The 14,696-nt window shown below is 46.3% G+C and overlaps 1 protein-coding gene across 1 annotated transcript in view; it reads left to right on the top strand.

The window, feature by feature from the left end:
- Window positions 1–14,696, top strand: part of TMPRSS9 (transmembrane serine protease 9) — a 94,872-nt gene that overhangs the window by 70,381 nt on the left and 9,795 nt on the right. The window contains exons 10-16 of the mRNA XM_090027210.1: window positions 368–481; window positions 1,912–2,083; window positions 2,450–2,724; window positions 3,065–3,201; window positions 5,436–5,763; window positions 6,768–6,939; window positions 13,927–14,198. Of these exons, the coding sequence (XP_089883336.1) occupies window positions 368–481; window positions 1,912–2,083; window positions 2,450–2,724; window positions 3,065–3,201; window positions 5,436–5,763; window positions 6,768–6,939; window positions 13,927–14,198 (1,470 nt within the window). The remainder of the gene's footprint in view (window positions 1–367; window positions 482–1,911; window positions 2,084–2,449; window positions 2,725–3,064; window positions 3,202–5,435; window positions 5,764–6,767; window positions 6,940–13,926; window positions 14,199–14,696) is intronic.

A 14,696-nucleotide genomic window follows, 5' to 3' on the forward strand; every position in this document is an offset into this window, starting at 1 on the left:
TGCTCCAATTGGAAGCAGATCTGCTCCCAACAGGGTGCATGTGTAGACATGCTTCTGGGAAAGGCTTACTGTGCAGTATTTTACTGCGCAGTAAGCCTAATGCAAATTAATAGCACATGTAGATGCGCTCAGTGATATGGTCTCTCCTTACTCCTTGAAGCCCTAATCATGAAGTTCCCTAAGCATCCACTTCATGTCTTCCTCAGCAGTTCCTAACAGTGGCATTGATTTCTGTGCGAAGATAGTCTCTGGCTGTTTTGTATCCCCTCTAGCCCTCCACATATACATGCACACCTTGGCTAGAAGGCTCTTGAAGGCTACTGAATGTTTACAGGTAAAGTTAACCATCTCTTTCCTGTTCCTCTAGGAAGTTGCCCTGGAAATATATTTGCTTGTAAGAACAGCCAGTGTGTATGGAAAGAGAACCCAGAGTGTGACGGCCACGCTGACTGCTTGGATGCCTCTGATGAGGCAGACTGTGGTAGGTCCTCCTACTGTATAAATCAGGCAATGGTTGGTCTTCTGGGCCCATGGTAACTGCAGTCATTTGTGTGGGTATGTGAGGACCAAGTCAGGAATCCACAGAAAATCAGGGTGTCCAGTATATCCAGCTTAGACAGTGTCTCTGGAAGATGCAGGTCCTGTTCAGTAGAGGCAACTCTTTATAAGAAATTACTTTGAAGAAGCTGAAGGATGAATAGTTCATATAGCCCATACCCCATTAAAGCAGTGAGCATTCCTGTTGCCCCCACACACTAAAGCAGAGGCTTAGTGGGACATGTGCAGCATCAGGCAGAGCCATGCCCTGATACCGCCTTTCATTGACAATATAGATGTCTCAAGTCCTCTTGTCCCGAACACAGAAGCCACCCATCACACTGGCACGGTGGACCTATGCTGACAGTGTCAAAAGGAACGTCCAAGAGTGAACACTTCTCTCAACCCAAATGAACCTGTCTAGCAAGGCTGAGGCCCAGGAGAAGGCAAAGTGAAGGGAAAGCTGGATCAGATTGGTTCTGCTCTATGGGTTGAAAAAGAAGTGCAACTCCATCTCTGTCCCTAGAGCCAAAATTCACTATAACCATGACTTTACCCAACACACATGGCATCTGAAGCTAGGCAGCAAATCACAGCAAGTGAACTCACTGGAGTTAGTGTTAGAAACATACTGGGTGCATCTATGTGCTCATTAATGCACTGTAATTACAGAGCATTTAGTTTAGTACTTCCTTAATGAAGTACTAACTGAATGCACAATAACTACACTTACTGCCCAGTAGCACCAGCACATGGGGGGCTTTCTCCTGTGGCAGTTACTGTGCAATAGTCTCATAACACTGTGCAGTAGCTTATTTGCACAGGTTTTTACTGGCATGCTACTGTGCAGTGTTATTAGGTTACCTCACAGTAAATGTCTCATGTAGACATGCTCACTGAGACACACCCATTAGTCAGATTGAGTGGAGCTCATTTTCCGGCTGGTTACTTGCATCCCCCGGCTGGTTACTTGGAGCAGCTGCCATGATGTTTAGCTTTTACAGGGTGCAGATTCAATGACATCTTTCTATGCCCTGCCTGGACAAGAATAACTTGTAGAATGGCTCCTAGTGAGAAAGCCTCTACTCACGAATCCCAAGCTGCAAGGCTAATCACAGCAACCCACTCTGTGGATGCTTCTTTAGCCAGCCGCCCCTTTCCATGAATACCTCTGACTGTAGTCTGAAGCCTGCACCTTCCAACACAGTGTCAGCAATGGCTTCACTCTCTGCGGCAGTCACAAGCATCACCAAGCAAAGCAGACCTTTCCCCTGCCCCAGTGAACTCCACTTGGGATATGTTTGACGTGCTTGACCTGTTCTGGCCCCACTGGAAGTAGTCTCCAGGGCTCACATGGGCTTTTCTACATTTCAGACTGTGGGAGTCGACCCGCCATGCAGACAGCCAACAGGATTGTGGGAGGCTCCAAAGCCTCCAGAGGGGAGTTTCCGTGGCAAGTCAGCCTGAGGGAAAACAACGAGCATTTCTGTGGTGCAGCCATCCTCACTGAGAAGTGGCTGGTGTCTGCTGCTCACTGCTTTAATGAGTAAGCCCCCACCACTAGCAAGTTAATTTGACCCCACTTTCAACTAGCAGAAAAACTGGTGTTGTATCTCAATATCCAGCCTCTCACCAAGCTAAAACAGACTGTGGGCCCATCTCAGTTGATCACCCGTTTACTGCCATTCCAGGCTAGCCCACTAGCAAGCTGGATCCATACCCCAAGCCCATATGTATCCTCTGGCCCATGCTGGCATTGCAGTGATCTGAGGGGTTTCAAGGCTCACGTGCCAGTTCCAGTTCAAGGCACAACAGCTACTGCTGTTTAAATGTCTTCCTTTTGACATGAGCAGGCCATCAAGGGGCAACATGGGGGGAGAGTTCATGCACAACCCTGCTGTATGCATTTCAGGTTTCAGGACCCAAAAGTCTGGGCTGCCTATGCAGGAACCACCTCTCTCAGCGGCCTCGACCCCAGCACTGTGAAAGCTGGCATTGCACAGATAATTACACACCCTTCTTATAATGCGGATACTGCTGATTTTGATGTGGCTGTGCTGGAGCTTGCAAGTCCTATGGCCTTTAACAAGTACATCCAGCCCGTGTGCCTACCAGGAGCTGGGCACCACTTCCCTGCTGGCAAGAAGTGTCTCATCTCTGGCTGGGGCTACCTTAAGGAAGACTTTTGTAAGCAATGCTCTCTCGGGACGGTGTGCACGGTGCAGCATGGGGCACCTCAGAAAGGCTAATGGATGAAGTGGGAGGGTACTTGAGAACTGTGAGAAGACAGGAAGTTGGGAAACATGGAGAAGGAAAGGAGGGTAACACACCCACGGAAGTTGTGGAGGGGAGCAACCACAAAAGAGCAACTAGAGGGTTTGGGAGGAGGCTGGGGGGAAGGTGCGTGATATACTGAACTGTGGGTCAAGTGTTGAAGTTGAGCTGACCTGCCAAGAGCAGCCAAGTAGTGCATGAGCCTTTGGGCTGAAGAATAGGAACAGTTTATTTCCTTGTCTCTCTCTGCTAGTGGTAAAGCCAGAGACCTTGCAGAAGGCGACAGTGGAGCTGCTGGACCAGGTGTTGTGCTCTAGCCTGTATAGCTATGCCCTCACTGACAGGATGGTGTGCGCTGGCTACTTGGAGGGGAAAATCGATTCGTGCCAGGTAAGAGAAGACCTCTCCTAGTATCAGTTGCATATTCATGTTTATAAAAAAAATAAATCCACTTGCTGCTAAAACAGACACAGTACTGTGCCTGGGCAGCTAAAGACTCAAGTTGCCATGACACCGTGGACACATCACCTCTTACTAGCGTGAGGTCCACAAAGCTGTCAGCTCCCTCCACAGCCACACAGGATGGATGACTGGTGAGAGCTTACATCTGTAAAAAACAAAGAAGTGGAAGGAAAGGGTTTGTCATCTAGTGGTTCGAGAACAGCACTAGGAACCAGGACTCCTGAATTATATTCCTGGGTCTTCAACTAATTAACTCTGTTTCCTAGATAAAGTCTATTCACTTTTTTTTTTTGCGCTTCAGTTTGCCCACGTGTAGCATTAAGGTACTGCTGTAGACCTACCTTGGTGGCAGAGGGGCAAGTTGTCAAGTTTGTGAATGGTCTAGAGGCTTTCACCAGGCAATGCTATTTGAGGATGACATTACCCGTTCCAGTGGGGGTCAACCTTTTTGACAAGAATATCAAAAGTTAAGTCCAAAGTATGAGATAATGCCACTCTAATAATCAACCACTCCCATCACTCAGTGCTGCTGAATCCCATTGCCACTGGGACATGACAATGCTGAATTTGGTGGCAACTACCCCCAGCAGGGACAAACCCTTGAGCCAGCACTGACCCAAGTCCCATCCCCTCCTTGAGTGCTGCTCCGATCCCCGCCTCCTTCCTGACTGCCACTCCAATCCCCTTCCCTTCCCAAATGCCGGTCTGATCTCTGCCCCTCCCCGATCTGCTGCATACTGAATCCACCGGATGCCTGTGCCACTTGTGGATTGTATTCCACAGGTTGGCCACCACTGATTTATTCTATATACCTAATATAAAGAAAAGCTTCCAGGCTCTTTGGCTTCTACCCACCCTGAATATACAAATGCCCAGACTGGCAAAATCCAGCTACTTGTAAATATTCATGTTTATAAAAAAACAATTCCACTGGCTGCTGAAGCACTGGAAAGCAAAACAAAGATGCTGCGTCCTGCAGCATCTGACACTGTGTTTTGCTCTTCCGTTCCCTGAAGCGGTGCTGGCATCTAAGGCGCTGTTTGTACTTGAAAAAGAAAAAGCCAGGAAGTTCTCATTGCTAACACTGGTAGAACCTTTGGAAGGGAGGAAATATTATCATATACCAAGCTGAAAAGAAAAGAGAGAGAGAACCAGCTAGGAAACCAGCAGACTTAAAGCATGGAAAACTGTAAAAGAAAAAAATACCCTTCTGTGGGTACATCTACATGTGCCCCTATGACACCGTTGTTACTGCACCATCATTTAGTACTTCCTACTAAATGATGGTACAGTAACAGCCATCATTATGCTGTACCGGCAGCGCATGGTTGTTTTTAGCCGCTACATCACTGTAAGGACAAATTATAATGAGGGAGCATGTCGCTACAGTGACGTAGCTGTGGCATCATGGTTTGTACCTGCCAACACTACGTTGCCATAGTGCATTGCCACGGTGACACAGGATCTCTTGTAGATGCACCCAGTTATTCAGGAATCCCCTTCGGTTAAGCAGGGCCAGCTTCATGACAACTGCTGCATAGGTCCTCCTACAATAATATCCCACTAACAAACCACAGAGTCCAGCCCTGGCGGCTAGAGAAAACAAAAAGAGGTGTCCATTCTGTCAAGCACTTTGAAATCCTGAGTGCTTGGATGTGCAGTGCAACAAAAAAATTAACACCAATTATCAGTCAAGTGAGCACCATGCCGGGTGCTGAAGATCTAAGTGAATCTATGAGTAGAGGGTCAATTTAGTTGATCACAAAGTTGTTGGGAGTGGGGGCTCATTGTCCCAGATCACTGCAACGGTAACTTCACCCTTCGTGTGCAGCAAGGTCTTAGATTTGATAGCTCCTGTTTGATAACGTGGTAGTTTGGCTACTCCTCAAGCAAGTGCCTCTACTTACACATCCAGACAGAACCCTGACAACATATTAGGTGATCCTCTGCCCACAACTGAAATGTTTCAGCCATCTCTGAGACAGGACACATCAGCTCTAAAACAGCATTCAGCAACACTGCACAGCAGTTTAGGACAGAGATTAAAATCTAGTAAGAGGGGGGAAATGATGGCTGCTTTGCTGAGTTCAGACATGGGGCTTCTGTCACACCCTGACTCATGGAAGTGCTGCGGGTGCCTTAGTCTGGACTCTTTCTTGCAGGGTGACTCTGGTGGCCCCCTGGTTTGTGAAGAACCATCTGGCAAGTTTTTCCTGGCAGGCATTGTGAGCTGGGGAATCGGTTGTGCTGAAGCCAGGCGACCAGGAGTTTATGCCCGGGTGACCAAGCTCAGAGACTGGATCCTCGATGCTGTCTCTGCCTCCCCTGCCTTCACAGCACTCACCCTCCCAGAATCATCTTCTAGCACGAACAGTAGTTCTGCCACCACTGAAGGGATCAGCAACAGCATCACCAGCACTCCTAGAGCTTTCTCCACTATCTCCTCAACCCCAGGCACTAGCAAGCCAGCTACCACTGCTAGGCCTCAAGGTATTGTGCTCCTGCAATGGTCGATCTCTCTGACTAGTTTCAATGGTCAAGACAGGCATGATTTTTAGGGATTTGTTCCTCAATGAACTGAAATAGCCCTTTTCTATTTGGTGCAATAGAAAGTATCAGGCTAGCTCATCTGACCCTCGGCTATACAATGCAGTCTGAGTTTGGCGGAAACCCTGACTTCTGCAGTTAACGAGCTGCATGCACAAAGCAGTCCATAGCATCCTGGGGCTTTGGCCAGCCAGTTGCACGTGCAGGGTCATTTGTGTCTGTATTTGGTCACTGCTTGACTTTAGAAACCACACTGGAAGCCACAAATGTATTAAAATCTTGCCGGCACCACTGGCAGTCCTTAGCACTTGAGAAACAGTCTGCCTGCTCCATGCGTGCAGTAACATTGGGAGGGGCACTGTGCATCACTGTGGCTCTTCTACGTGTACCTGTCTGTCTTTATCACTGGAAGATCTGATGATTCAAAGCCAACTGCTGCACATGGGAGGGATTTAGTAGGTCTACAGAATCCCAGCGACTTCTACCTGGGCAAGAGAAGACAGATCTTTGAGATGGTTTTTCAGCTCATGTGGCATCTAACTCCCAGAAGCCTTGTAGCTGCCTCTGATAAGGAAGGCAGACTCTGAGTGTTTCTCCAGGTGAGGGTGGTTAATGAAATAACTCCCAATACAAAATAATCAAGATGAGGGACCACTGGAACTGCAGGATCTTCTTCCTCTGTGACATATCCCAGCATGCAGCAGTAGCAAAAAAATGACTTGCAGGATCTACTAAGCACAGGCAGAGATGATGGGGATAGGGGAGGAAGCCTGTTGACAGGATGAGGAAATTTGCAGGCAGAAGCTTAGATAAATGCCCCTGAACTGGCCTTTATCTGACCAACACTGCTTTGCTGGGTCTCACTGGTGAGCAGGGCCCTAAACTAGCTGCTTGCTGACCCCAGAGCCAGACGCATCTTGACAAATTGTGCTTTTCTTCCTGTTCAGAATGTGGTGGACGACCTGGTCTCTCTAAACCAAATAAGATTGTGGGAGGATTCAATGCTTCCAGAGGAGAGATCCCCTGGCAAGTCAGCCTGAAGGAAGGGTCGAGACATTTCTGTGGAGCCACCATCGTTGGAGAGCGCTGGCTGCTGTCAGCAGCTCACTGTTTCAATCAGTAAGAGCCTGTCTCATTTGGGGTTGAGAAAATGAGGTGTGTGGTGCTTTTGTTCCTGTTTGCCCAGCTATTGTCACACAGTCTGCTGGAGCCTGCAGTAGTCTGCAGTCATGCAGCACCACTGATTCGTAGCAACTCACTTAGCTCTTGTTACTTGGTGGTCGTGGGGTAAGGGGCAAAGTGATGTCATGGTTTGGAGACAAGAGCAGGAATTCATCACTAGCTTCATTGTGACAAATGATTAACAGCAAGTGCTTCAAGGACCCATAATAGGTCCTTGAGTATTTTCTACATGTATTAATGATGTAGGAAAGGAGGGTTACCAGTGAGAGGGCTGGGTTTTTGGTTGTAGCCATGTTGGTCTAAGGACATAGGCAGGCAAGGTTCTTTGGGTAGATGGGATATCTTTTATTGACCAACTGAGTAGTTGGAAAAAAGTTCTTCTCAAGCTTTCGGGCGCAGTCACCCTTCTTCATGCATAGGAAGTCTCTGCTGGTCTGAAACTCCAGGGAATGAGAAACTAAAAGCGGGGCAGGATGTCAATGAGAATGATACCAGTGAGAGGGCAAAATTTACAAATGATGCAAAAATCATTTAGATTAGTAACAACCAAAAAGGACCTCAGGAGACTTCAGAGAACTGTACCCAAGCTAGGTGAATGCGTAATGTAACGAAAGATGAAGTTCAATGTCAATAAATTAATGTACTTTGGAAAGGATTTTTTCTACCTCTCCCAGGTTTTTAAAGTAACTGTAGTTAAACTCCAGTGAGTTTAAACTGTGCTGCAGGTGGACCTGAGCTAATAAGTATCACAGTTCAGTATGCCGCTGTGATGGAAAAAAAGGACAAGGACATTAGGATGCATAAGGAGTGGGACAGAGCAGCAGCGCCCAATCTTTCTGGGCTGTAGGCCAGATGAGTTGCATGGGGTCAGCCTATGAGCCTGATCCAGAGAGGAGCTGCTGTGTGTGTTTAATCCAGCATGTGTATTCGGCCCTGCAGGCCACGGGACTTGGAAATTTGGTGGCAAGGAGTGTTGGCAGAATTGCTTGCCACCACTCCCTCACTGCCAAATCCCTGGACCTGTGAAGAGCCCCATGGACCAGATGACTCCGCTCCACAGGCTAGATCTGGCCCATGGTTGAGAACTACTGGGATAAAAAATGTTACAGAAAGATTCTAATGCCATTATGTAGGCACTGTGTGCGGGGCTGGTCACCCCCGCTTAAAAAGGATACTGCACAATTAGAGGGAGTGCAGGGAAAGACAACAAAAATGATTTGGAGCCCAGGAAAACTCTCCAGTTAATAGAGATTGAAGAAACTGAGACTGTTTTTCTTAAATAGGAGACAGTAAGAGACACAAAAGTATATACAATGATGGCTAGCCTGGAAAAATCAGTTTGAGATCTTCAAGGGGAGAGTTGTGAAACTGTTAGATATGAACTAAAATAGTTACAGTGAAAAGAAATACCTTTTCCTGTTACACCCAGTTAGACTGTGGAACTCATTGCCACAGGTTGTCTTTGCAGGAAATTGTGTAAGACTCAGTGATGGACTGGGCATTTTATACAGGTACCAAGACTCTACAGAGTTATAACAGTCAGTACAAACAAGGAGCCTCAGAAGGCAGATGAAGATTATACTTCAGAGTTTAAACTAAAATAATCTTCACTGGGGAGACAAACAAAACCTTTTTTAGGGTCAAGCTACTGCCCATTTGCTTCTTCAGAGTTTATGCACCTTCCTTGGATGACGATGTTTGCTTATGTATTTGATTTACATGCCACCTTTCCCAACAAGGTTCAGGATGGCTCACGGTAAGAGACAGAATAAGCAAGTGGAATAAAAACATGAACACAGACCAGGAAAAAACACAAAATTATTACAACTGTTCTGGGACACGTCCAGGCTCAGGCTCTGGTGGGCCTCAAAGGGAAGGGAGTCCCAAAGCTTAGGAGCAACTACTAAGAATGAACTTGCATGTGTTTTCACCAAGTGAATGTGGTGCACTGACAGTACTATTAGGAGACTGCTCTCAGCTGCCCTCAGGGACTGCGACAGAGTGCTAGTTTCTTAGGTATTCAGGGCCAGACAAGTTAGTGCATTATAGATCAAAATGAGTACCTTGAATTACACCCAGAAAGCGACTGGGAGCCAGTGCAGACTTTAAAGAACTAGAGTTATGTGCTCCTGGAGACCCACTGCCATCAGAAGGCGAGTAACTGCATTCTTTACCAGATGTGGCTTCCAGGTGGTCATCAAGGCCAGTCCCATATACAGTACTGTGCAGTAGTCTAACCTCAAGGTTACAAAAGCATAGGTGATCTTGGCAAGATCCAAGCCTGAACGAAATGATGACCTGCTGAGGCCCCTTCTGACCCTAACATCTATGAAAAACTGCAGCGTTCTCACCAGATGGAGTTGGTGAAAGGCACTCCTGGCCAATGCCACTCTCAGAGATCCAGGTGCAACAGAGGAAACTGGAGTACTCAAAGCTGTGAAACTGTGACAGGGAAGGCTGAACCCCATCAATTATAGGTGTCCTAATCCTCTCCAGGTCAAGCAGTCTGCCCACCTCCATCAGCACTGTTATTTTTGGATTCAACTTCAATTAGTTCACTCACATCCAGGTCTCTATTGCTGCCAGGCACTGGGAAGAGACCATGATTATGAAGACTGGGCATCAACACACCTATAGCCTGGGAGGTACCATCCTAAGTAGCACAACTGCGGAAAGGGATCTCGGAGTCATAGTTGACTCCAAAATGAACATGAGTTGCCAATGGGAAGAAGTAATAAGTAAAGCTAACTGCACTCTTTCTTGCGTAAGTGCCTCAGTATCAGCGCCCCACTACTGCAATGACAGGAAACATGAGCATATAAGAAATGTAATTTACTGGGTCAGACCATAATCCCAATACTCTCTCTCAGTGGCAGTGTGTGGGTGCTCAGAGGCATCCAGTTTTGGGCTCCACAATTCAAAAAGGATGTGGAGAAACTTCAGAGAGTCCAGAGAAGAGCCATGCGCACGATCAGAGGTCAGGAAAACAGACCTTACGACGACAGGCTGAGAGCCATGGGGCTCTTTAGCCTGGGAAAGCGCAGGCTCAGGGGTGATCTGATGGCCACCTATAAGTTTATCAGGGGTGACCACCAGGATCTGGGGGAACATCTGTTCACCAGAGCGCCCCAAGGGATGACAAGGTCGAACGGTTATAAACTACTGCAAGGCCGTTTCAGGCTGGACATAAGGAAGAATTTCTTTACTGTCCGAGCCCCCAAGGTCTGGAACAGCCTGCCATTGGAGGTGGTTCAAGCACCTACACTGAACACCTTCAAGAGCAAGTTGGATGCTTATCTTGCTGGGATCCTATGAGCCCAGCTGCCTTCCTGCCCCTGGGGCGGGGGGGCTGGACTCAATGATCTTTCAATGTCCCTTCCAGCCCTGATGTCTATGAAATCTATGAAGGGATTTATTCAACCATCTACTTTTCCACTGGTGCCCCCATATTCTCTGTGAAAAAGAAATATCATTTACTACACCTATATGTAGATTCTCAAGGCCAAAAGAAGCTCACTCATCTGAAGTTTGAAAGTTTGGGGTACCTGCACATCTTCACCAAGTTGGATCTGAGGGGAGCATACATCTTGGTTCATATCCATGAGGAAGATTAATGGAAGACTACTTCCCACACCTGGTATGGCCATTTTGAATAACTTGTTCTCCCTTTGGATTCTTCATTGCTTCTCCCACTTCCCAGCATTTCATCAGTGACATCCTCCAGGACATCTTGGATCAGTCTACGGTGGTCTTTCTGAACAATATTCCCATTTTCTCAGAGACCGGGCACAATGAGCGCCTATACGCATGGAGGGAGGCTGCTCTAACATGCTGTAATTACAGCACGTTAGAGCAGACACAATGAATTGAGTCTGCTGGAGCATGGCAATTACCATGCTCCAGCAGACTCCAGCGTCCCTGCACTGAAAAATGGCAAGGCACGGGGAGGTAGGCGGGGGGGGAGTAGGGGCGCTTTAACTAAAGTTTGTTCAATGAGCTTAAATTAAAGTGCTACTCCTGCCATTTTTCAGTGCAGGGACACTGATAAATATTGGATGTCTTGAGGGGAGTTGAGCTACTGGTGGGTAGAATATGTCCCAATGCACTGGCAGCGCAGGGTTATCATGGAGTCTGGCTAGCAGAGATGAGGGGAAGCTATGTTACTGAGGACTACTAACCATGGGAGTGGAGTAGAATGCAACGTGCCTGACACAAGACACCTTGTCACACATAATGTCCAGTTTTGTATCACAAATAAGGAATTCCAGTTCAATAGAAGGAGACTGGGAAATAAAACAGATGGTGCAAAATATTTATTTTCATATAACTGTAGCCAAGTTTCCAATTAGAATGTATATGACCATCTTATTTCTACTTCCAACTATGTTGATGCCTTCCTTTAACCTTCCTGTTTCTTGGTACCCTTTCTTCTTGGGCCATCCTGGTTACCCTGCAGTTATGTTTATTCCAAATATGGAGATTTTGTGGATTCCTTCCATTCTTTTCTCCCATCCACCTCCCCCCTCCTCTTCCCCATTCTTAATTTAGAGCTCTTACCATTTGGGCCAAACTTGATCCCAGAAAGCTATTTCCTCACTCAAGTGGAGCCCATACCTAGAGAAGTCTCCTATCCATAAATACCTACCAGTGGTCAAAGATCTTAAAGCATTCACAATAGAACCACTCCCTGAGCTATCCATTAATATTCATTATCTTGCCCTATTTTCTCCTTCCCTTTCCTGTGGCAGAAAGAAGCACAATGAGGATCACTTGAACTTCTACTTTTTTTAAACAACTAGCCCAGCCAAGCATAACTGTTCATTATCCTTGTCAGTGACTAAAAGGCTGTATCCTTTGTTACTAGATGAAGAATAATTAATGGATTTAGCGATTCTTACCTGCTCCCATCAACATCCTCTTCAACCTTATATTGATCTCTCATGCTATTGCTCCTTACAGACAGTATTCCGTTCCAAATCATCCCTTGCAACTGAACTGTCTATTCTTATGTGTAAATACCCAATTACATAAACCTGTATTTTTCAGGGATTCACACCTATCTTTGATCTTTTCCTTTCAGTGGAGCAAATACCATAAAACAGACAAAACATAAAACACCATTACACTGACCCTGGCTGAACAGGGACTGCTTCTTTCTCATCAAAGCATTCTGTATCGAACACCCCTGTTATCTGACTCCCATTTTGGCCATCCTTCTGCTCCTCTGCGTCAATGCGGTCAAGAAAAGGGTGTATCTACAAATGTGCTCCAATGTGTATTAGCTTGTTTTAATGTGCATTAAAGCATATCAAAATAAGCTAATGCCCATTGTGTCACTTAAAAACCACACCCTTTAGTTAATGCACACTAAGACAGACTTATGTGCATTTTCTTAGTACTTCACAATGGATGGTATCTATACAGGTGCACCAGGATGGTGGGGGCGGTGCTTTAGAGTGGATGTGAGAGCCGCTTTAATTAAAGCGCCCAATGTCACATGTATTCAGCATCCTGCACTTCAAAATGGTGGTGAGGGCGCTTTAACTAAAGCTCGTTCGACATACTTAAAGTGCCCCCGCTGCCATTTTGAAACGTGGGGATGCTGAATACATATAATGCAGAGGTGGCTGGAGAGTGCTAATTAGCACACTCCAACAGACTCAATTAATCAAGCCTGCTCTGATATGTGCTAATTAGCCTGCGTCGGAGCAGAGGTCTGTCACATGTATAGGTGCCCAGAGGTACTAGATTTAATGAGCATTAAGTAACATACATTAATGCACATGTAGATGCACCCAGGAGGATTTTATCCAGTCAGATCTTGTGTTTTCTCCTGTTGACACATCTTTTCTTGAACAACATAGCATCTGATAGCATCATACATATAGACTTGGCAGTGCTACACTCACTAGCACCATGACCAAAAGAGACTTGGGGGTCATGACTGACCACAAGATGAACATAAGCCACCAATGTGATGCCGCAGCTGGCAAAGCAAATAAAACTCTGGCTTGCATCTACTGATGCATCTCAAGCAAGGCCCAAGAAGTCATCCTCCTGCTTTACTCAGCCTTGGTGAGGCCATGGCTGAGGCATGGGACTTTTCAACCTGGAGAAGCAAAGGCTCAGGGGTGACTTGGTGGCAGCCTCTAAGTCCATAAGGAACTGGGAGAATGTCCATTCACTAGGGCAATCCAAGAGAAGACAAGGTCTAACAATCACAAACTGCTGGAAGACTGTTTTAGACTGGACATAAGGAAAAACTTCTTTACCATCTAAGTCTCCAAAGTCTGGAATAGACTCCCCCCAGAAGGGGTCCAAGCACCTATTCTGGATACCTTTAAGAAATGCTTGGTTGCTTATCTTGCTAGGGTAATCCGATGACTTCCTGCCCTTTGGGCTGGACCTGATGAGCTCACAAGGTCCCTTACAGCCCTAATGTCTAGGAAATCTGTGATAAAGCAGGCTGTCATCTAGGACAGTGTTTCCCAACCTTTTCCAGACCAAGGCACACTTACATAAATAAAAGTTTTCTGTGGCACACCTGTTAACAAGGCATTCCCCATCCACATACTTATAAGGTCATTATAGATCATTGCCATGGCAAAGTTCTGCAGCACATGTGTTCATTTCTGACGGCACACCATTGTGCCATGGCACAGTGGTTGGAAAACACCAGTCTAGGAAAGCTTATGCCTCTCTGAATTAGTCTCTTAAAATGCCACCCTGCCCTGCCTTTTGCCTGACTTCAGACTAACATAGCTAACTGCCTCTCTCAGCTCTGTAATTCTCTGTTCTTTATGTGAGAGGGGCAGTTGAACCCTTTATGACAGACTCAGAAATCATACTGATGGGTGTGTGCATGTGCATGTGCGTGTGTGTATACACACACACACACACACAATTGGAATTATATACTTATAGGACAAAGCTGGAATATATCAAAGCCTACATAGGAACCACATCATTAAATGGAGCAGATGGCAACACAGTGAAAGTCAGTATAAAGAAAGTGGTGCAGCACCCTTCCTACAATCCTATCATCCTGGACTTTGATGTTGCTGTATTAGAACTGGCAAGTCCCCTGCTCTTCAACAAATACATCCAGCCTGTGTGTCTCCCTCTAGCTGTGCAGAAGTTCCCTGTTGGCAAGAAGTGCATGATTTCTGGATGGGGAAATATCCAAGAAGGCAACAGTAAGCAATGTGCTTTATTTATTTACTCTGAAATTGTGAGCGATTAGACAGAAAGGGCTGCATCAGTGCAAGTCAAACAGGCCCAAGGGTATGCCAGAACTGGTAAAAGCCATACATCAACAAGATCTTAAGAGCCATGGAAGTAAAAACAAAAACAAAAGCGAGAGAAGAGGGAACCCTCTCAAAAAGAAAAACCAACCCTTTGTCTAGGATCCATGAATGCTGCTGACAGCCTGGGGGAGCCAAGGCCAGATAGATTTGTAGCCCTCTCCATTATAAGCTCTGCCATAGCCACTGTAACTTAACTGCATTGTGCCCTAGATGACCCTATGCCTTACACAAAAACCAAGGGAAGGTCCTAGCCCAGAGACATTACAAATTGAGATTGGACCTGATACAACTAGAAAGGGGGACAGACCTTATAGAGGGGATGTGGATCAAGTTCAGGCACATGCACTATTAAAGGGAGCCTATTGTCTAGTTTAACTGCTATCACAA

This window comes from Crocodylus siamensis, chromosome 14 (assembly GCF_052110815.1).
Source record: "Crocodylus siamensis isolate JL-2025a chromosome 14, ASM5211081v1, whole genome shotgun sequence".
Classification (NCBI taxonomy): domain Eukaryota; kingdom Metazoa; phylum Chordata; order Crocodylia; family Crocodylidae; genus Crocodylus; species Crocodylus siamensis.